The 22,912-nt window shown below is 43.1% G+C and overlaps 2 protein-coding genes across 2 annotated transcripts; both read right to left on the bottom strand.

Moving 5' to 3' along the window:
* Positions 1-4,774: 4,774 nt before the first annotated feature.
* On the bottom strand, positions 4,775-13,458 carry mapk12a (mitogen-activated protein kinase 12a). The gene is made up of 12 exons (XM_080028167.1): positions 13,052-13,458; positions 12,245-12,374; positions 12,005-12,063; positions 10,767-10,878; positions 10,651-10,680; positions 10,417-10,464; positions 9,873-9,987; positions 9,129-9,200; positions 8,830-8,909; positions 8,640-8,718; positions 8,367-8,540; positions 4,775-7,901 (listed from the first exon to the last, which is right to left on the bottom strand). Exons 1-12 carry the CDS (start codon positions 13,168-13,170, stop codon positions 7,834-7,836), a joined length of 1,086 nt encoding a protein of 361 aa, XP_079884293.1. The 5' UTR covers positions 13,171-13,458; the 3' UTR covers positions 4,775-7,833.
* Positions 13,459-13,934: 476 nt separating this feature from the next.
* selenoo1 (selenoprotein O1) lies at positions 13,935-22,487 on the bottom strand. The gene is made up of 9 exons (XM_080028128.1): positions 21,819-22,487; positions 21,121-21,324; positions 20,465-20,642; positions 19,954-20,084; positions 19,277-19,554; positions 18,663-18,831; positions 17,172-17,357; positions 16,041-16,197; positions 13,935-15,411 (listed from the first exon to the last, which is right to left on the bottom strand). Exons 1-9 carry the CDS (start codon positions 22,373-22,375, stop codon positions 15,202-15,204), a joined length of 2,070 nt encoding a protein of 689 aa, XP_079884254.1. The 5' UTR covers positions 22,376-22,487; the 3' UTR covers positions 13,935-15,201.
* Positions 22,488-22,912: the final 425 nt, after the last annotated feature.

Below are 22,912 nucleotides of genomic sequence, written 5' to 3'. Positions count from 1 at the left end.
AATGGCAAATGAAAAAGATAGGTGTCATTTATCATCTAGGGTTCCAACTCAGTTTGTTGTTATGTTACCTTCATTATAGGAAGCACAATCACCAATTTCATTATAATTGGTCATGGTTGATTAATACGCAGTCAATTACTGTAATGCAGATTATGGTATTCTGTCTTGTTATTTATGGGTGGAAGTTTTTAATGTTTTCCAAAGGCTGCCAGCCAGACAGTGATTTATTCATAAGCTACACGGACAGAAAATCATATCCAGGAGACAAACAGTAAGCGGTTATGGAAAAGGTGAAAACTGACCACATAAGGATGAGATGATGCTTTTAATCATTAAGGTGATTATTTTGCCTAAAAGATATCGAGAGTTTCACAATTCGTTTGAACTTTCAATACGCAAGCTATGTCCGATCGTCTGCAGCCTTCATCTTTAAAACAAATGACAGTCTCGGCTGGGCAGCTGGCTCCCATCTCCCCTCTGTTGCGCCTCTCTGAACTGTACACACCATAACCCCGTACATCAACACACCACAGATGGACTGAATGTTGTCCTGGGAGAAGGATCAGAATCTGTGGTATGCACTCTTTACATTGCATATTCCACAAGCTTTCAAACACAGGGGGAGGGGGGGGGGGTTGTTGGATGGCTAACGTATTCTGGACAGGTCATTCTGGCTGAGATTGTCAATTAGGTTACCCGTACTTCTGTTCTTAAAGCTGTAGTGTGTATCTCCTGTTGCTCCCCCATGGGGCATTCTGGGTAATTACAACAAAACTGTTGGTGCATCTACATGATGTAAACTTTCGGTGATCACCATGGTTTCGAAACTTTCTGCTATACCTCCAGGTTTTTTTCATAGCAGTAGAATCAACAACTAAAACATGTTTTGGTTATTTTTCAGCCATTGCGCCAGTGTCAGGGAGTGACACCAGTTTGTATACGCTGACATACTGTGAAATACAGAGAGAGTTTTGCGGAACTGATAGGCGTAATCCACTGTGTGTCCACTTGTTTGGGGCTTGCTTGAATGTAACCGACATTCATCTTTGTATATAAAAAAGTTACGCACTATAGCTTTAAATCTCCATGATCGCCCTAGTTGCTTCCAATCTTCTTCGGTTTTTCTGTCTTATCATTTTTTTCAAAACTTCCAAATGTCCTCCCTATTTCTTGCACACCTTACTTCCCCCTGGTGCCCCCCTTACCTCAGAGAGTTGAAGAATCCCCCTCAGCGTTAACATTGGGGTCATCAGCTCCATGTGAGCCAGTGGAATTTGGACAGGTCCTGCTCTCCTCCTGACAACACATGTGGACACGTGTTCTTCTGTATACATCTCTCCCACCCCACCAGGGCAGGGGTAGGGGGCTTGGGCACGTGGAAAGACAGCAAGACAGAGGGTGAGCGAGTAAGACAGAAATGTCTTGTTTTGTTGTCTTGATTTTATATAGGCCTAAGTCTTTATATTGTTTTTATGTTGTTTGAGCCACAAACTAGAGGCAATTTTCCGTCACTGTGATAAACAATAAAGTTTTTTTTTAATGGAATTGGAATGAAGAGAGAAAAACCCCTCAGCTATATGTGTCGGACAAGTGACTCACTTCTTTGCGAGTGCTTGACCTCCACACTCACAAACACAGCCGCCGCATATACACACAAACAAACCCCCAGGACAGACACACTCACAAAGTAATACTGAAGCCAGGGAAAGCTATAAACACAAGTATTCATTCGCTTATACAAATAAATAGAAAACTTTTAAGCATGCCAGGCTGGGGGAAATGATTTATCTCACTTATAAATGTGGAACTTATTATTTGAACCGGCCTCAAACAGCTGTCACCAGACAGTGTGCAAGCTTTAAAGAATGGGAACAAATCCATATTTGGTGCACAATTAGGGTTGCAGAATTCCGGGAATTTTCAAAGTTGGAAACTTTCCATGGGAATTAACGGGAATTTTGGGAATTAACGGGAATAAACGGGAATTTACTAAATTTAAAGCAACCCAAATGCACAACATTCTCCTAACTATGTTATTTCAGTCCAGGCAAACGTTCTAGACAGTAAAAAACAGTTTTTTCAACTAAGTTTTAATATATTTATGAACATTTTATTTCAAATCAGATTTTTTATTTTAGCATAATCTTGACTAAAACAACCAGATTTTATGCAAGTACACTTGGCAAATTGCACATAGCACACATCCTACTGCAGGGGTACTGAGGCCATGCTCTGTGCATTCCTCCATTACATGGGGGGCATTTGACTTTAATGATTGAATGGGTGGGGTCAGACAGATATTTAACTCAACATTCATCTTTTTGTTGTTCAGTGAAATTACTGATTGTTCATAAAATAATCAAAACTTGATAAAGTTCTTCTTACAAATATATCTGTTCAAATGTAATGTTTTTTAATTGTATTATTTTGCATGGATGACTGCCTATGACCAAACATAGTGTTTAAATGTTTAGATTTATGTTTGGATATGAAAAAATAATAATAATAATTTAAATTACCGACATTTAGTTAATTCCTATAATTTCCAATTTTCAATATTCCCAAAATTCCCGAGCGAAAATTTACCGGAAACTTTCCACCCCTTTGCAACCCTATGCACCATGAAACAGACCTTTCTCGCCTGTGCTAAAGAGGGCTCTGCTCTCATCCAGAATACCTGTCTTCTTTAACACCATCCTTGACACATGTGTAGCCAAGTGTGAGGAAACGCAGACCTCTGTAAACTTGCCAAAGCAGCACCAACAACACAGATCCAAACAAACATCTGGAACCAAGCAAACATGAACATTTTGTACATAAAGTGATCTGTAAAAAACAGACAAGGACATTCAGTGGAGTGACACATCTTCATTTCGCCTTCTGGTAAAACTCGATTTATCTCTGCCACTCAGCCCTTGAGTGTGTATATTTGTTCAGCAGCAAGGACGGATGCAAAGACCCAAATTATTGGTTGTTGTGGTTCATATCAGTTAAAAACCAATGGAAAAAAGGGTGAGGAATGTCAGCAAAAGACAGTGTTGATCCATTCACCATGATGAGATTCACGTTGATGCTGTGCCCCCCAGCAGACGCGTAAGATAAACACAGCTAAAAACTGACATTCCACTTTAAAGGAAGAAGGGCGGGCCCTGGTCAGATCAGTGTTCTGGGCATCGCTGCCATTCCACGGGTACTCCCTCCAGAGTCAGTGTCAAGTCTTAAGTGTACGGACTGACTGCCTGTGTGTGTATACAACTGTGCATGCCAGGCATATCTGTGTGAGTGTGTGTGTGTGTGTGTGTGTGTGTGTGTGTGTGTGTGTGTGTGTGTGTGTGTGTGTGTGTGTGTGTGTGTGTGTGTGTTGTGTGTGTGTGTGTGTGTGTCTTAGAAAATATGCGTGGTCTGAAAATAAACAAAGGGTCAACAAACAAGGAAGGATTCCGGTCCATGTGTTGCTGTGCTGTGTTGTGCTGTGTTGTGCTGTGCTTCCCTCCCTCCCCCCTCCCTCCCTTGCTGTGTTCCTGTCTGCAGCGGGGGGAACAGAACTCTCTGACTTCTGGGTGAACTGTCCACATCACCCAGGGTTTGGGTTGGAAGGTCGGAGGAGCTCAGGCCCAGGACGGAAGCCTGACCCTCGGGGAGTCGCCCTTTGGGGAGTCGGCGTTCTGGAGGTCACTCAAGACAAGCCTGCTAAATTCAACACCCATTAAACGGGAGAGTGTCTGCGGAGGAATGAGCAGAATCTCAAAGCAAACAGGGCCGACTGCGAGAATGTTTAAACATTTGCTGTGTGAAGTCATCAATCATACTGAATACAAAAATAATTGTGTCTGCGTTAAACCGCAGCAGTACAATGAATCACTGCAACCGTCCCGTATGAAAGGTTTTATCGTCCGAAAGGAGAATAACAAGACTGAGCTAAGGGAACCTAGGGTTTTTCAAACTAAATGTTACAATGCTTTCATGCTCACAATTACAATGCTAACATGCTGTCATTTTTACATACAACAATGGCCATGTTCACCATCTTAGTTTAGCATGTTAGAATGCTTACATATCACGCATCAAACACAAAGCTGAGTCCGGTGGGAAAGTCATTAGTTTCATCAAGTATTGGGAAAAATTTAAATTTCCACCCAAGGGATACTTAAGTTAAAAACCACATTGTACAAGAACTGTGAGTGTGTGTGTAGCAAATGTGCCAATCCAGATTTTGAAATATTACGGATAATATATAACTGGAAGATTGAAGAAGACTTTTATCTGCCTGCCGGAAAAATCAAAGGTTCATTAAAATCATTTGGATTTATCCATTGGGGCTTTATGACAAGCTGTATTAGATTTCATGGAAATTGATCCAACATTTGTCAAGATATTTCAGAGTCTATAGACCAAAGTGCTGGACAAGACAACATTACTATGTCATGAGTTAAACATGCAGCCTGGTGATACCTTGTGTATGTGCTGCCACCTAGTGTTTGTTTATATATCATATGATTATATAGTTGCATCATGGGAAATGTAGTATCCAGCCATTGAAGAGCTTGTTCCTTGACCCGAAACTGGAAACTCTGCTGCATATTTTGTAGCTAGCATGTTTAGTATGCTGATTTTACAGCGTTATTCTTTGAACTACTTCAGAATAAACTGAATGAACACCCAGCGATAGGATGATTGGCCCTATATGATGAGCCTAAATACACTTTAACAGTTACACAGGCATGGTTGGATGGAACCTAAAGAATAACATGTGCATCATTTTTAAAAAGGGAAACTTTAATGATAAAAATGCATGAGTGGGATTCGAAAAAAAAAACAAGAATGTACAAATCAGCATCGATCATGTGTCTTGTGCATAGACGTCGATTACGGGGGGGATGGGGGGTACATGTACCCCCCACTTTTCGTCAAGACTCATTTTGTCCCCCCCACTTTTTAAGCCGGACATGGAGTGCGTCCAGCCGTATTAAAACACAGCGTTAAGGTCTCTCTCTCTCTCTCTCTCTCTCTCTCTCTCTCTCTCTCTCTCTCTCTCTCTCTCGCTCTCTCTCTCTCTCTCTCTCTCTCTCTCTCTCTCTCTCTCTCACACGCAGACACACTAGTTTGCACACCAGAGAAAACATGCTCCGAAGTCTCCGCTAGTTTGCACACCAGAGAAGACTGATGCATTTCAATCAGCAGCAGAGAGACAATGGCGAGTGGTTTTAAGTGTCCCGTTGTGAAGTGTAAACTGTAGGGATTACCATCCTCTATGCCCACTAATGACTGTTAATGTAGCGGACACTAACAGCAGCTTGTGTCGCGGCACATGGATATTGACGATGTTGTTTACAGTGACGTGCGGTCAGGGTAGGCGCCGTGTGCAAAAAAATAAAATAAAATAAAATATTTTTTTTATTTAATAAACTTATATTTGTATTATTACTGTTACTGTTAATTATTTCGATCTTTACATGTAATCCGCGATTACTTTAAAAAAGTGTAGACGTTTTGATTCGAAACGTGGCAGTTAGTAAGTTACGCCAAAAAAATATTGTGCCTTTGCTGTTTCCCATTCATTGTGTACGGCAAAGAATCAGTGCTTATGCGCCTATTCATTGTGGACGGCAAGAAAAAGCGCTTGCACACTTGATTCTGTATTATTTAACATGTACGCAAATAAGTATAATTCTTTGTGCCTTTTTTACGTAAATGGTATGCCACATAAGCCTTTACATTACATATCATTCATGGACCAATTAAAATCGAGATATTACTAGACATTTACGCAGCTTAGGCCAACGTCATTACGTTGGCTATGCTCATTCACGTCGCATTACCCCCGCGGATTTTTAAATCAACATTGCAGCTGCCGTGCCCGCAGATATTTCAGACTGGAGTTGGATATTGGATTATAATTTAAAAAGGAACAGAATGAATAGCAAGAGAAAGGCCTGCGCCAGCCTTGGACGGTGTACAGCAGCAACAGGGACAAACAATGTTCGAGCATTTCAAACGGACAGGTAGCCTACATGAACGGAAGGATGCTAGCTAGCTGTGCTGTCAGTCAGACTGTCACTGGATTACTATCGTCTTGCTTATTTCTACAGCCAGGGAGTCAGATTGGTGAGTCAGAAACTGTTTTGGGGTTTATTTAATAATAAAGTTGGATGAATTGATACCGAGTGCAATCCATTCTGCATTTTATATTCAATTGAGCAGTTGTGTTTTCATTGTTACTGACGGACAAACCTAAGCTCTGCAATGTGGATAAATGGTTACATTCTGATGCTGGACAGGTCCATGGGGCATACTGGCTACTGGTACTTTATCTATTAAGATAAAGTTTATGGAGTGGAGTTGCCATCAGTTATGCTGTAGTCCTACATAATGATGAATGCTGTCTTTTAGTTTTAAGTTGAATAGAAGTAGTACCGGTAGTTTGAATCGGCGAAGGTTTGACTTGTTGCCTTACGTTTTTTCGGCCCTCGGTGTGAGGGACGGGTCCGTTAAGTCGATGGATGCGATGTTTAATCATTTAGACCAAACTACAGTAGGCTACGGGCAAACCTGAAGTCACCGTCGTGACATTTCATATACGTCCCGTCTGTGTGTGTGAGTGAGTGAGTGAGAGAGAGAAAGAAAGGGAGGAACTTATTTGAAATCGGCCGTGCGTGCCTGTTTGTTGTTTATTGTTTTTGATTTAACAATATATAGGTTTAGAGAAATCTGGCTTTCAGAACTCAGTGCCTACCCACTCACTGACCTCACCGCACGTCACTTATCAAGAAGTAATTGAAGCTGATCATGGCTATGCTACTAGCTAGGTTGCCATGGAGACCGAGGCGGAGTAATATTGTTGTGCGACAGTCCAGCCGTGCTTCGGCTCGATGTGCTCAGTCGGAACTACCTTCACAAGCTCCTTTTGTTTACGTCATGTTTGGTTGGGCTACGGGGAGCAGCTAGTGGCTCATATGTCCGCTGCTTTTTGAAAATGCTTTTTTCATCAAATGTGTCAGACATCAGTGTTTTGTATACATTGTATTCATTAGTGAGCGGGTATGCCGTCTTTCAGAACCGTTCATTACCTGCACTAAAGAGAAAAAAAGATGTTTCCTCATTGTCCCCCCCACTTTTGAAAATGCACTCCAGAATGCCTGTTTGTCCCCCCCACTTGTTTAGCCAAATCGACGTCCATGGTCTTGTGCTACCGCCTGATAAACAAAAAACATGGTAAAACATACAAAACTGTAAGTATCTGTCAGTTTTAGTATGAATTTAAAATGTGTGGGCATTTCGTATGATTGGCAGCTTAGCAGTATTTTTTGTTGTGTTGTTTTATTAAGGCCATTGTGAGGACTAACGAGGTTAGAGAGCAGACATGTAAACTAGGCACACGCACACATACACACGCACACACACGCACACACACACACACACACACACACACACACTGATGTATTCAGTAAAGTACTCCTAAAACTGTTCTGTACCACTCAAACCGAAATGAAATTTTTGTAAGTAACTTAAGTAATACAAAACATAACTCCTTGCTAACTTAGTTACTTATCAAACAATATTATTACCTGACTTACAGCAACCCAATAACCTCCTCAGAACTGTAGGACACACTGTTGAGGTCTGATGCCTGGCAGGAGACATGCTACCGGACCATGGTGATGTTGAAAGACAAATCCACAACTGGATTGAAACAGCTTGCACTTTGTTGCACAAAGATATGAACTGGCTCCGTGGGGCGTGCATAGAGAGCTTTGACCCAGTTGAGACGGAAGATAAAACGTCATGTTGGTTTGTTGTGATCCCCGAGCTGCATAGCCTCCTCTAAAGAGTGTCCTACAGTGAGGTTTCCTTGGATTCCGGCACAACTGGTTTGAAGGCCAAAATCTCTGTGAAGGTGTGACCTGAAGAAAGAAACACAGCAAGGCACTGATCAATAAAAAACAGCTCATATCGTCTTCCTCGCTTTCCCCTTCTGACATCACATCCTCCATCCTTTCCTGAACTTTTTTCTTTTGCTTTTTTTTCCCCGCTTCCTTAGCACCATCATCAGTCTTGCCCAGGGTCAGTGTATCTTTTGGTCGTTCGATTTTTCTTTTACAAAAAGATATTAAAAAAAAAACTAAAAATTAGCAGTTATTGGATTTTAGTTTTTAAAATCCAAAAAAGAGAATTGAAATACAAAGTGTTTTCTTTATTGGGGTCCAAAAGAGATGAACAAAACAGGTTGATTTTCATTTTCTATTTCCAAAAACAGAACAAATAGAAAAACGCCAGATTTCTTCATATTATTTGCCAGGAAGTGGCTTTTTACAAAGTAAGAGTGAAGAGGGTGTATGAGGACGGTACTCCACCCCGTTCGTCCTTACGTTTCCACTGGTTGAGGGTCAGGTCTGCGTTGTCTCGTGAGTGGTCGTACTGTTGCGCTTCCGTCTCCTCCTCTGGTTCCCTGAACTCTGCCAGGTAAGGCAGTGTGAGAGCCACTGCAGCGGTAACCCTGCTCTCTGGGTCCAGCAGTAACATGTGCTCCAGCACAGACACAGCTGAGGACAAAGAGATTGAACACAAAACCAAATCACAGTTTGACCGTCAAACTAAAAAATTGGCGAAATTTAAAATGCGGGCAAAGCACACGATCCTACCTTGTGGATTAGTTGTGGGAAACATCTTCTGAACATCTTTCTTTTCCACTTTTGGAAGACTTTTGACGTAACCTTTGGCCTAAAAGTAGAAATGTAGACAATCAATGTGCCACAAATGATTGTAACTATAAAATAGGAGTGTGGTGTGTATGCTTTTGCCCAACTGTGGGACTTCCAGGTGGGAACTCACGTCTTCAGATACCAGTTTTGAAATGAATTCCTGAGTCGGGGTTCCCGTGATCTTCATAATCTCAGTGAGTTGATCTAGATCTGATGAAAACGGGGTCAAGGGTCAAACGTGTTGAGTCACACACACACCCACACACACACACACACACACACACACACACACACACACACACACACACACACACACACACACACACACACACACACACACACACACACAGGATCATTCAAAAACGGTGAAATTCTTGTTTTAGCTGTGAGGTCAGTGAAAAAGGGTCAGCAGTAGTAGTAGAAGGATACGGTCGCTGCCTTTAAAAAGAGGTTTTCCTTGCAGCATCTCTGCCATGATGCAGCCCACAGACCAAATGTCCACTGAGGAAGAAGCAGAGAACAAAACATTTCAGATTTCCTCTTACCATCTAAGGGTATTTAAGTCAGGCAATAGTAGGGAAGTCAACAGAAGCAACATTGCACCTGCAGTATAGGGTGAGGCGTTATACGAGATCACTCTCATTATTAGACTTTACTTTGTTCAATTTTTGACACCACTTTGACACAAAACCCTGCTAAACATTGTTTAACGTTGTATTTCTGGGTTTATTTTATAGTGATGAGGTGTATTTTCCCAATGTGTTTACAATCAAGCCGTTATAAAGCAGGGTTATCAACTGCTGTTTAGAAGCACCATTCACAATCATACACTGAAATCTGTCATAGCAGAGGAACACATTCTAAATCTCTACGGGCTGTGTAGCCTCAATAGATTGGAATGTGCGAAGAAATCTTAAGAAAAAAATAGTAAAGCAACAAGCCTCCCTGTTCACTGGGGGGGTTGTAAAGGCAATTCTCGGAAATGTAGTAAATCACATTTCTTGAAGCCGAAGCTGTGAGTAGAGGGCAAGTGAGTACACTTCAACAACTAATTCATGCCACATGATTAGATTAAAGATTAGGGTTCAGTGCTAATGGGGCATGACACAGCGATGAAAGCAGACAGTAAGAGGAGTAGAGTTTTTTTTCTCCCTGTAAGTAGCTCTTCATTACCGGTCTGAGTGTAGTGCATCCAGCTGAGGATGACCTCTGGGGCTCTGTACCAGCGAGTCACCACGTACCCGGTCATCTCACTGTCGGCTTGCCGCGCCAAACCAAAGTCCAGGATCTGACAGAACACAAAACGAAACATGCAGTAGAGTCAGAGAGAGAGAGAGAGAGAGAGAGAGAGAGCAAAACGTATAGCGTATCTTCTCATACTGAGGTAATACGGCTCTGGTTAATAAGCCTTAATGGAAATGCTCAGGAATGTAGAATCGTCAAGTTTATAGTTATAGATTGGTAGTACTAATTTTAAATTGTGACTCCGGAAGGTAAAGGTGGAGTCGGCAATTGTGGAGAAAGCTTGTTGTCAAAAGCATTGACTATATATTCACAATCCGCTACCGCTATGGTAGGCTGCCTTTGTTTACAGAGCTCAGGCAAGTGTATCAACAACCAGTCTCGTGAATCAATGATTCCACCTTACTATATCTTGAAATGAAGTCACGTGATGCATTGTGTTTGTTTTGTTCGTTAGGGGTGTGTACATATGCACCTTGAGCTCACAGTCTTGGTTGATGGCCAGATTTCCTGGTTTGAGGTCCTGAAAAGAATTGATATGAAAAGACAAACTAAAATAACAGTCATAACAGTGTAATAAAAAGGGGAGGGTAATAAGTCTGTGCGGGAAAACCCCAACACCCTTTACAATAAGGTAACACTGTGAACATAATCTGTATCAAACACATACAAGGTGGAAATGAATACATGTATATAAAAGACGGCTTACCCTATGAATTATGCCAGCAGAATGGATATACTGTAATAAGAGAATAAGGAACAGGGATTTAACCAACAGTTCAACTGAAGTAGCAAAGTGATAAAAGAGTCCACAATGAAATCCACCTTAAGCCCCTTGAGCATCTGATAAACCAAATACTGAATCTTCTCCTCCGACAGCCTCTGCATCTTCATCAGCTTCCCCAGATCGGTCCCCATGAACGGCATCACCAGATAACTTTGAGAAGGAGGAGGAAACATCACGGGTGGGACACTTTCCTGACTTAAAGCTGCAGTGCGTAACTTTTTCATATACATGAATGCCGGTGTAGTGTATTTTGTTATGACACATTCTAAGATTACTGTAGTGTATTATGTTACTATACATTTTATATTAAGGTCTACTGCTACAGAGGAGACAAAGACAGTTAGCCTCATCTGGCAGGGGGCAAAGTCAGGGATGTCAGCTGCTTGAGTGAGGAAACCCTCAAGGCTGACCTGTAGATCATTCAAATTTCACACAAAGGTGACTGTCTTGTGAGTTAATCAAAGACAGTCTGGCTAAGAGTTAAAAGTAGTTTATTGACCCTGGCCATCATCATCATCCTCATCATCAGCATTGTCTTAAAAGTTGCTGAATCAGACTTCTTGGCCAACGTGACATATCGACTCTAGGTGATGACTAAACTCAGGATGTCCTCTGGGGGCCAGAGGTTGCCCTCTGACCATTCGGGTGGAGCTGGTTAGGGTTAAAAGCAGCCACAATTCTGGAAAAATCGGGTCTCAAAGTAAGGAACTCTCCATAGCTTTTTGTTTTGTGTAGGTACCTCTATTAGTTATTTGGCTACAAACACTTTAAATTCTTATTGGCTTCGTTTTGACTGCAGGATGAGTTTTGTTGTTTAAATAAAAAAGAATTGTTCCTGAGACCTCCTCATCTGCATTCAACTGTCTTCTTCCATCAACTAACTACCAACGCCGGCTTTCTGAGTAAAGGACCAAGAAAATATACTGCGCCGGTTCCATCCATTCAAGCCTTCGCCAAATGAGTTGACAAAGTTGATAAAGCCTATCAGCTCCACAAAACTCCACTCTCTGTATTTCTCAGTGTGGCAGCGTTTACAAACTGGTGTGTGTCCCCCACCCCCCGCCCGACACTGGCGCAGGACCTCAAGAAGCGGCCACGAAATGTTTCAGTTCTGAATAAAACCCATGGACGATCGCTGTTGTTGTTATTACTCAGAAATCCTCATGGGGGCGACAGAAGTTACACTCTATAGCTTTAATGCCAATTGGAAACAATCTTGACAAAAAAAACTGAGACCAATAGGGTAGTCCTGCACTCAAGCATAAAGTGCACTTACAAGTCATGGAATACATCCAGGGAGAGGTCAGCAGTAAACACGTCTAACAAGCCGATCACCTGCACAGACAGAGAAAAAACACAATATGTCATAAACTACAGTTGGAGTATAACCTTAACTTTGATGTTTCTCTTTCTTTCTAGACAGTACTGTAAAATTGCACTGAAGTAATAAGAAATAGGCCTGTAGCCCCCGAGGGCCTTGACCCCTTAACTGTGCACCGATTGTGCCATGTCTCACATTTTCATGTTTCATGTGTTTCAGTAGCCTCAGCTCCCTGTAGGCCCGCTTGGCAAAGAGCTCCGACTGGAAAGGTCTGTACAGCTTCTTGATTGCCACTTTGCCTCCTGTTCTGGAGTCCACTGCCGAGCTGAGGGCGACAATAATAGAGCAAATATATAACATCTTCCAGGCAACATTAACTGATCCAACATGCCTGTGTTATGTAACTGAAAATGACTGTTATCTTCTGATCAGAAATGTTCACCATTTATTGTAGGCTAACCCCCCTTCCCTCATCAGCTCCTTCCGGCAGCCAGTGACCGGGCTGTAGCAGGCGGTTCCATCTCCAGCTTGTATCCGACCACAATTTCTCAGAGTTGTTCATATGTTATTAAGTCGCATTGAGTCAGTAGGAGCAGTTTCGTAGCCGCCCACAAGGTTCATTGACAACAAAGGGACCACATGAGGCGAGACGCACAAAGGTGCCCGAGAAGTTGCTTCTTATTGTTATGTAGCTTATAGGCTACGCGCGTATTTCACTATGAGCCAGCCATGCGGTCTTCATAACTCGGCAATCTATTCAAGCAAAACCAAAGATGGCTATTGCGGCGAAGCGAAGGTGTCGTTGCAAGTGTCTCCATCATATAAGGAAGTGAAGCATGTGTTCAGCGGAGCGCATATTACTTTTTCTTTTGTTCGGCTTTGGTGGCACGGTGTGTGTCGCACCATCTGTTCCGTCGTGGTCATTGTTATCATGCTACAAATTCACCACCAGTGTGCGATTCGTGTTGAAGCCCCATTCACTACACGGCAGGATAGACTTACCATACTGTCCCGTACGCCCCGGTCCCCACCTGCTTCAGATCCCGGTACCGCTCCGGTACTTCCCATGAGGTTTTGTTGACTTCTTGGCGGCTATAGCCGGGTCTGATTCGCTTAGACATCCTCAAAAAAATAAAATAAAAAGGGTCTAGGATAGGTGATTCGTTAGTTGTTTTGGTTCCACCGTTGCTACACACCCATTGTCCCAGATTCCACCTATGCGCTCACCCTCGCTCATTGCGCAGCTCTGCGTGTCAGCCGCTCAGGGCGCACCCTAAGGTCACCCAAAGCCACTCCCGAGTCCTGCAGGAGGCTTCCAATAAAAGGTGAAAATTACACTGGAATGTGAGACATAGGACACTGGGCTGGCTGCCTGACATTTGAATGCGTAATTAGGTGCGCACAGCAGTTTGGACAGCAACCCAAATGAAGTAGACAATATACTTTGGCCTGATTTAAATGGCAACACTCGGGGAGGTATGCTGAAGACTGGGGTATGTAAATATTGAGACTTGCTGGGACATGAATATTAGGCTACCGTAGCTTCGGGGTGTAAGCACACGGCTAAGTGGTTACAGATATACTTCACTGTCAATGCGTCAAGAAAACAGGACGAATAACCCCTTGTCTCGCAAATAAAGATACGATATTCCCCTATTCGTCCCACGGGGGGGGGGGGGGGGGGTGACTGGAAATAAAACATTTACACGTATACAGATTCGCTTTACAAGTAGGCTATCCAACAACCTGGCAACATCAATCGAACTGTTACGCAACGCAAAAATGTGGTGGGGAAGTTCATGAACAGACATGGTAGGTATGCATGATCTGGCAGAAAAGAAGCAAGACAAAAAGTCTACAAGCTCTGCAGTTTATTAGGATATATTAAGGTTAGGGCTAACCCATAGTTCGTATTTATTAAGGAATCATAAAACACTGGCGCGATATCATTTCTTAATTCATGATCATTTCTGTCATGTGTTTGAGTAGAAAGTTCATCAATTATTAATGGATCGATTTTGACAACAAATTGGAATTTAATTAACCGTCCAAACAATCAGATTAATCACAATTCCATTTCCAATAGTCAACAATTATGTTAGTCTTAAAACATATATTCATGAATAGCAGTGGAAGTTTTTTGCCTTTTCTACAGCATCATACTTGATAACATAGCATCACTTTTGTGGCACAAATTAACTTCCCCTAAGAAGTTGGCATGGTCACAAACTGACTACAACAGCCAAATATGAACATGCAGTTCCCATTTTTCCTTTGCTGAACTTTAGACCCACTCACTGTAGTTTTTGTTTTGAAGCTTACTGAACACACAAGTTGTGCGTGTGGCCCTGTGCCTATGAAATGGCAAAAGGCAGTGTTTACCATTAGCTACTGTAACAAAAGAAAAAGTTGAAAATATACATTGTGCGTGTGTATCTACTGCGGCTTTTCAGGTCAAGTGCAATCCTAGTATTTGGTTTGTGTCGAGGAGACACCCCACTGTTTTTCAGAGTCAGACGGGCCCTTGTAGGACTTTGTCGTCAGAGTCGTCATTAATAGCTAGACAAACACCAATCAGACAGGGAGCAAGTCAAGTATTTTCCTAGATGTCTTTGGGTGCATTTCTCTTCCATATGTTGTTGTACGTCTTCCGTAAACTGCATTTTTCTGTCTTCGCCCTACTTAACGTATCTCTCGTTGAGGGTCATCCACAAATAATCCACTTTATAAAAAATAAAAATCTACCATGGATTTATGGGCGACTTGTCGGACCACTCCTCTATCAAGTTTCTCAAATGTAGTCACTTATGTTGAAGCACACGGTAACATCCTGTTTTAAGCAGGAGTGTCAAACCATGGAAGAGAAATTACAACGTCAAAAAAAATGGTAAAACGTTGTTGTTTTTTTTACCAGACACAGCCACGTCATGCCTGTAATTCTATGCGTCTGTGCAAACCAAAACTCGACTCACTCCCTGTCTGGGGTTTCTGTATCAGTAGCCTGTGTGGGGTGCCGTGCCTCATTCTAACTTCCCCGATGCTGCCTGCCAAAGTTACAGAGAGTTGTACAGAGACTGGAGAAAATGACAATAAAAACTCTCATCATTATAGACAGGCAGGCAGGCTAACCATCAGGGAAGTTGTTACGAAGATCAAGTGACACAGATTTCGGTGGCCCAAGTTGGGGGCCTGCTGTCATAAGGGACGGGGTTTCGGGCTGTGGATGCAGAAGGCGCCTCTGACTGTGGCTCCTCCCCTTCGTCTCCCTCTACGGCGGCCTGGTTTCCGCCCGCCCATGCCGGCAGCTCCAGGCCCGGCTGAGAGGAGAAAGGCTTCTCCAGCACCTTGAGGACCCGCTGGACCTGAGGCACACAGAGGGGAAGTGAGAAGGCAGGTTGTGAACAGCCTGGAAGTGAAAAACGCTGAAGCGGAAGTGAGCGAAAAAAGATTTTTCTTTCTACTTTTAAATAACTCCCTAAAGCAAAGATCAAGTGCGGTGAGAACACCTTCTCCGCTAACATATGAATTATTTTTTCAGATGCACAACAGTCTTAACTTACAAAAACAAAGTAGCAGACCAATGATAAATTAAAGCTATAGTGCGTAACGTTTTCATATCAATGCATGTTGGGTTACATTCAAGACATCGCCAAATGAGTTGACCCAAAGTTGATTTAGCTTATTAGCTCTCCAAAACTCTTGTCTGTTTTTCTTAATATGGCAGCGTTTACACTGGTGTCACCCACCTGCACTGCCGCAGGAGCTCAGAAAAATCCAAAGAAGCGGTAACGAATTGTTTCAGTTGGTAAGAAAAAACCTGGATGTTAACCAGTACGTATAAAATCCATGTGGGAACACCGCATGCTTATCTCATGTAGATGCTCTGACAGTATTGGGGGGAGGGGACGGACAGAAGTTACACACTATAGCTTTAATTGACTTAAGGAATACAGAATGACAAGCGCATTCAAGTCGTTTTCCGGAGCCTGACCTCAGAGAAGTCTCCGTTCTCTGCCGCCTCAATTGCATTCTGGGCAATGTAGTTCCTGAGGACCACGCGAGGGTTGGTGCCGTCCATGATCCTCACCCTCTCCTCCTGCGCCGCCTGCACATCGCTCTGGCCTTCCAGCTCCCGGGCCAGACGCTTCCTGCCCAACGCAGCGATAACACATTAAAAAACACACAGTCAGGGAGTTACAGTAACTGAGCAAACGTCAGACCCATCTCACAGTTTCCTCCCCTTTCCCCTCTGTCCGCCCGCTTTTATCAGTCACACTTCCACCCAATACTATCCAAGCCAAAAACAGAGAAAACATCTCTTATCCTGCCCCATGCACTTCCCCCCACCTCCACCCTCTAACTCTAGATTCGCTGGCCAACCTACAGTAGTTTCTTTCTCATCGTTTCCTTCAGATACAGGGTTCGTACAGCTTTTTAAGAGTCAAATACAAGCACTTTGAAGATAAAAGTTAAACTTTTCCATGGACCCCAAAGCTTTATATGGGGGGAAAAACATGATTTCATACATTGCCACATCTGTAGAATTGAAGGGTATTCATACAATGTATATTGACAATCATCGGATTGGAAAATATTAATTTAAAATAGAATAAGCACTAAAATCCAATTTAAAGAGGTGTTTGCTATGTAGTTCTAATTTCTGGAATAATTTGGTGACACATGAACTGTAAGCTATTGAAGAAAAAATCCATTATCTTGTATTGACACATTTGTTAAATTAATGATTATGATTAATTCATTAATGATGTAAAAAGTATTTTACATAATCAATCAAAATAAGTGTGTGACGAGCGCCCAGTTGAGTTACATTTTATGATCATAAGTCACCATAAAGTTATTGAAAAATATCTGTTTTGTGTAAACTAGAAAATATTTTATTGACGATCCCTAAGCCAATTTGGTCAATATGGCAAAAAAGCCAGCATTTTCCAGTAATGTGTTCAGATTTCAAAGCACATTTTAAAACACAAGATTTTAAATCAAGCATTTTCCTGACTTTCAAGACTCTGTACAAACCCCGTCGGTACCTTTCCTCTATCCGGCCATTTTATTAAATCAAATAATTATATTAATAATAATTTAATATAAAAAAAGATCTCACCTATAGCGTGTGATCCAGCGCGTCCACTCTTCGGCCTGTTTGGCTGTCAGCTCTTCCTGGCTGGTCTCCATCAGGTCTTTCAGTTTGCTGAGTTTCTCTAACTGTTTGGCGATGGTCATCCGGTCCGAGATCATCTGGAACAATGCAGGGTTGGTCTGTGCCATGGAGAGCAGCATGGACAGCTCACTGTCAACACAAGACATAAATCCAATGCAAGTTATAATCTTTCTTGGCGTGCTGGAGTAAGCAGCGGAACCAAAGCTGCCAACGCAGGCAAATCCAGGTTTCAACTGTTGCGAGATACTTGATTTCTGTCGAGTTCTGCTCCGCTCACTCTGTTTACAAGCAGGAAATCAGATTTCAAGTTTGAATGTGTTGTTGACATTTGGTTTAGTCCGTTTCCCTCCATGGCTTCCAAACAAAAAAATAAAAACAAAAAAGCCAGACATAATTCGCAGCGCTCCACACAGCATTGGACCCAACACATGATGCCATTTTGTAGTTTCTCTAGCATTGTTTCAGTCTGAAATTCAGTGCTAAAAAAATCAATTCATGTTACTTTAAAGGTGAAGTAAGCGGTTTATTTGTGTTAATATAAGTGTTAAATCGCTCTTTATTAATACAGTGATCACTTACATAATGTGCACGTTTTATAAAGCCGATCTCTCAGTCAGCTGCTCTACATGTAAACGGCAAATAAACTTATTGGAGGAACCCAAAATTTGTATCCAATCACAAGAGAGAACGCTACAAACCAACACCCATCTCACTCATGGTCTCCCTGCCGGAGCACGCCAGAGCGACAGATGGGTGAATGTTTATGCAGGAGCAGGTAAAAATCCTTCCCAATGTCTGTTTTGATGGTTTTTATCATGTTTTATCACACTTATGGATCTGAGATGATGCTAGATAACTCACTGCTTGAAGACCGCAGTGCATTAATGTGGTGACGTAGGGACGAGTGAGGGGACTGCTAACTGCAGTAACTGACAGGAAGTTAGCTAAAAGAACCATTCCGCTTACAACACCTTTAAGACAACTCAAACTGACGCAATGAGACACATCCATTTTTCTTTCCGTTTCAAAATACAATGTTACTCTTCCTGTTGAGGTGCTGATCAAGTCCAACTACATGAAGCTAGACTAGTGGCACCTAGAGGATAAACTGAGCATTACACCAGACAAGACAAAACCTTTGGACAGTGTGAACATTATTCAATGTTTTTGATGTTGCTATACTTATGATTTTACACAAAGGGGCCAAAAAGTGTGGTGCTTTATCCCGAGCCTTCAATGCGCCACATACGCTGGGGAAGCATGAGCGTTCTAATTTATATCATGACAATCTAACCATGCGTTTTGTTCATCATATGGACATTTTAATTTAAAGGGTCCAAGGAGGTCACCAAAAATAGTAAGATTTATTTCCTGGCGATCTGTATGTCTCCAACAGGTTGAATGCCCCATACGCAGCATGCATGGCGCGCTCACCGTGGATCCATAGTGGGTTTGTTGGCGGCCTTGAGCTCCTCTAAGGAGGCACACTGCTCCAGCACGAGGTCTGCAGCCTTCCTCACCACCTCCTCTTCTCCATCACCTTCTCCCTCCGCAGGACAGGAGATCTGACTCAAGCTGCGGAAGGTGTTGGTGAAGTCAGCACCTGCAGGACGGGCACAGAAAAAGGCTTATGATAATGGTGATAACTAAGCCCCTGTAAACACAAATCCACAAATCACTCTTCTTACCTAAAACTATGAAACATTTTAATTAAAAAATTCATTATAGAGTCCAACAAAAATAATCCCTCTCAATGATCACTTCTGCCCTACTAGAAGATTTGGTGGTGTGTTAATCTGCACAGTCCTCCTTTCTCTGGCTGTATTTTACATAGTAGCATTTGTTGGTATTGTTTTGTAAACAGAAGACTCAGGTCTAAGCTCCACCCAAGCTCCTCCCTGCTCCCTGGGAGGGAGGGGGGGCTTATCGAGACACCCAACTGTGTTATCATATATTGACTTTGATATTTTAGACCAGGTTTCCAGAGACAATTTGTTCATTTCTTACATGCAGTTATGTTTGCAAAAATAGTATTCTCAAAACCCAACCTGTGTTGTGCATGGCCTGCAGCAGCTCGGTGATGAGCATCTCGTCCTCAGGCTCGTCCTTCTTCAACAGGCCCAGCTTCCTCCTCATGTTCTCCAGATAGAAGCCGTTATATAGATCCATGTATTCATCCACCACGGCCTCAGCACGCCCTGCTGGCAGCTCTGGAGCCAGAGCCTCAGCCAGTTTCACCAGGTTCCACCTGCAGATAGCCGGCTGGGCCTGGTACGAGTATCGGCCAGAGTTATCGGAGGCGTTGCAGATGAAATCTGGATCAAACCTGAGAGGGATGAGGAAAGATGTTTTTTTTTTTCGACAGTCTGACCAATGATGGAGGATTCACACAAACAACCCGCATATTAGGATCAGCATTCAACCTATGGTGATAATTAACAATAATACAAAGGATCTTTTAAAGATTGTTTTGGCATTTCCATGCTTTATTAGATAACTTGGAGAGACAGAGATGAAATTGGGCAAAGAGGGGAATGACATACAGAGAACGACCACAGGCCTGAATCGAACCCGTGGTCTGCTGGAGGACTGATCCTCTATTGAAGGGGGGGGGGGGGCGCTCTAACCACTACACCACGAGCGCCCTCTTTTGACTTGAGTTTCATATAAGCATATAGGATCAATTGGATTACTATTGGATCAATCAAAAACAACTGTGCCTGACCTGTCCATGAAGCCATATGGACCGTAGTCCAGCGTGAGTCCCAGTATGCTCATGTTGTCCGTGTTCAGTACACCATGGCAGAAACCTACACACTGCCACTGGGCCACCAGTCGAGCTGTGCGGACCATCACCTACAGACAGGGAGAGGACAGTCACTTTGCCATGCTGTGTTTCCAAAAATAACTTCATTCTGAAAACAACCTCTGGGTCGTATAGATGATGCAATTTATTACTAACTAGATCAAAAACAATTCAAAAGTCTGTACCCCAAGGTTAATTCTTTGATTATATCTGAATCTGATGTGGAGCAGAAAGCACAGTGACTCAGCACACGCATGCAGTCACTGGACTGTCTACAGCAGCTTAACGGGATAAGAGGATCCTAATGTTCTTGGCTTCGAACTTTACTGTCACTAACTGACTACTTGCTGATTCGAGTAAATCCTTGAAAACATATTAGCCTTGTAGTCAATTTCACTGGCTGACATTTGTATGTCGAGTGTGCTCTGACCTCTCTAAAGAAAGCCACGTTCCTCTCCACCCTGTCCGGGTAGTTCTGCTGGATGTCGGGGTAAAACATCTCGATGACGTAATCCATCATCTGACGGCGGATGTCATCGCGCCCGTAGCTGGGACCCTGGCGGCCCGTGGTATCGTCGGCCTGCTTGAAGATCTCAAAGGATCCGAACCTGCTCAGACAGAGAGAGAGCGCAACACAAGACAAAACAAAGGACTTATTAAAGGTGGAGTCAGCCATTGCGTGTTGTCAAGACGACTTTTAACTTTCTTAAAAATCAGAGAACATCTCTTCATGATCTGCTATCTGTACGTTTTCCGATTGTGCTGAAAAATAATTCCAATTTTAGTATACAGCATAGGCTTTGTAATCGGGCATTGCTTGTTACGGTGGCCTCCTTCGTTTACACAACCTTTTGTATACCCCTTTACAGAACCTAGGTTGTGTGTCAATCAACACCAGATTTTTTTTAGCTAACACACAGTGCGGACAGGTAGTTTATCGTGAGGAGATATTCCCTGATTTTGACAAAAGTGATTTTGACAACAAGCATTCTCCAAAATCGCCGGCTCTTCTTTTAGGTTTGCGCTTCTCGGGAAGCTGACATACAGACATGAAAGAGAAGTGGGGGACAGACAGCGCAGACTCACCTGAGGAAGGTGGGTGCAATGCGGAGGACCACAGAGCATCTCTCGTGGCGATTGTTTCCGCTGTAGTAAATGTCTCGTACGACCCTGCTGTCTGAGGTCACTACGGAGCCGGCTCTGGTGGTGGGAACACCCAGGAAAAACATCACCTCGCTGCACAGGAACTCTCTTATACTGGAGCGCAGCACCTTACGGCCATCAGCTGTTCTGTGGAGGACAGAGCAGAGGGATCATACATGGATTAGGGGGAATTTTCTTCATTAAAACAGATAGTTACGTCAGACAGCTTAAAAATCTTAAAAAATGTAATCCACCACCATTTAACTATGTCAGTAACACCCAAACACTGCAAACATTACGAAACGCAGCCACCAACATAGCAAGATAAGCGTTTCCTTTATACCAGTCTATTCGTCTTTTTGGTTGTTTTGATTTTAATATTTTACTGCTTGTTTTTAAAAACCCTGAATGGTCAGGCTCCTTCCAATAGGCCTATGTGATCTGCTCACTCAATATGAGCCCAACTGCTGCCTGGAGGATGGATGGCAGGTGGATTCAAAGAATGTTTCATGGTGGTTTCCCCAAAAAGCTTTGTTTTTCTTATTAAGAGTTTTTTTTTTTTTAAGTTGGTGATTTGTGGTTCTTTCACCCCATTAAATAACTTAAAGCTAATATAAATTAAGATAAACTGAAGTATAAACCTGGAATAAGGAGTCAGTCCAGCTCCTTTCACCTGGATTTCCCATCGGCCGCTGGGGTTGTCCCTAAGCAGTTCGGAATCTTGTCCTGGTGGCACCTTGACCTCTCCGAGGTAGCAGGCCGCCCCGTCGCCCAGCTGTCCGGCGAAGTTGCCGAACTGGTGGCCGCAGTAGCAGTGTGCGGCGGTCTCAGACCCGGGCATGACTTTGGACCCGCTGAGATACTCCGGGCCGAGCGGGTCGTTCATGACCTCCTCTCCGTTGAGCCCCAGCAACGCCAGGGCGTCATGCGACACGGCCACGAACCGGGGCCGGGTCACGGGCGTCGGCTTGACCCGGGAGAAACACGCTCCTTTCACCTGTCGCGCGCCCGGTTCCTCGGACGCGTCCAGGGGGAGTTTCCGGAGGGCGACGTTGTCAAAGTCGAGTCGCTCCAGCGGGGAACAACCAGACATGGCCAGACCCATGTCGTCCATGCCGACCGTGCAGAGGAGTCTGAACACGGACACACCGGGAAGGAAGAAGCGGGATGGTCCAAGCCGACGTCCTAAATAAGCCATCCACAGACACACAATAAGGCCATCTGTCCGCTGTTAATCGCTGGCGAAGTTAGAAAGTGGTAACAGGCTACTACAAGTCATGCTTTCATAATCCTGCAACTACAGCGGATGTTTGCGGGCCAGTCGCACAGTCGGTGTAACACGGTGTAACATTGTTATTTGTCCGACCGGATACAAACAGTAAAGACGCACTGCTGGCTGAACCATGGACCTAATAAAACAAGGATGTACTCACCGTCAATGGCGAAACTTAAATACAGTCTGGTCTAGGGGCGAAAGTAAAATAAGCGTCAAACCAAGATATTAAGGTTAAGTCAGTGTTTCTCAAACTTCTTTCTATAGTGTAAGTAACCGCTTTTGAAATATTTTCCAAACATCTTTTGTTAGAATAAAAAAAGGCTTACATAAAAAATTACAATACAGAAACATTGAAGCCCAAAAACACTTGCAATAATTAACAATAAACCATAGTTATAGTTGCACTTTTAATTTAGTGCAGTTTATAAAGCTTGATTAGTTTAGTAATTATGCATTATT

This window comes from Ammodytes marinus, assembly GCF_949987685.1.
Source record: "Ammodytes marinus genome assembly, chromosome: 5".
Classification (NCBI taxonomy): Eukaryota; Metazoa; Chordata; class Actinopteri; order Uranoscopiformes; family Ammodytidae; genus Ammodytes; species Ammodytes marinus.
The sequence above is the reverse complement of the archived record's forward strand: the minus strand, read 5'-3'. Positions and strand labels throughout refer to the sequence as shown.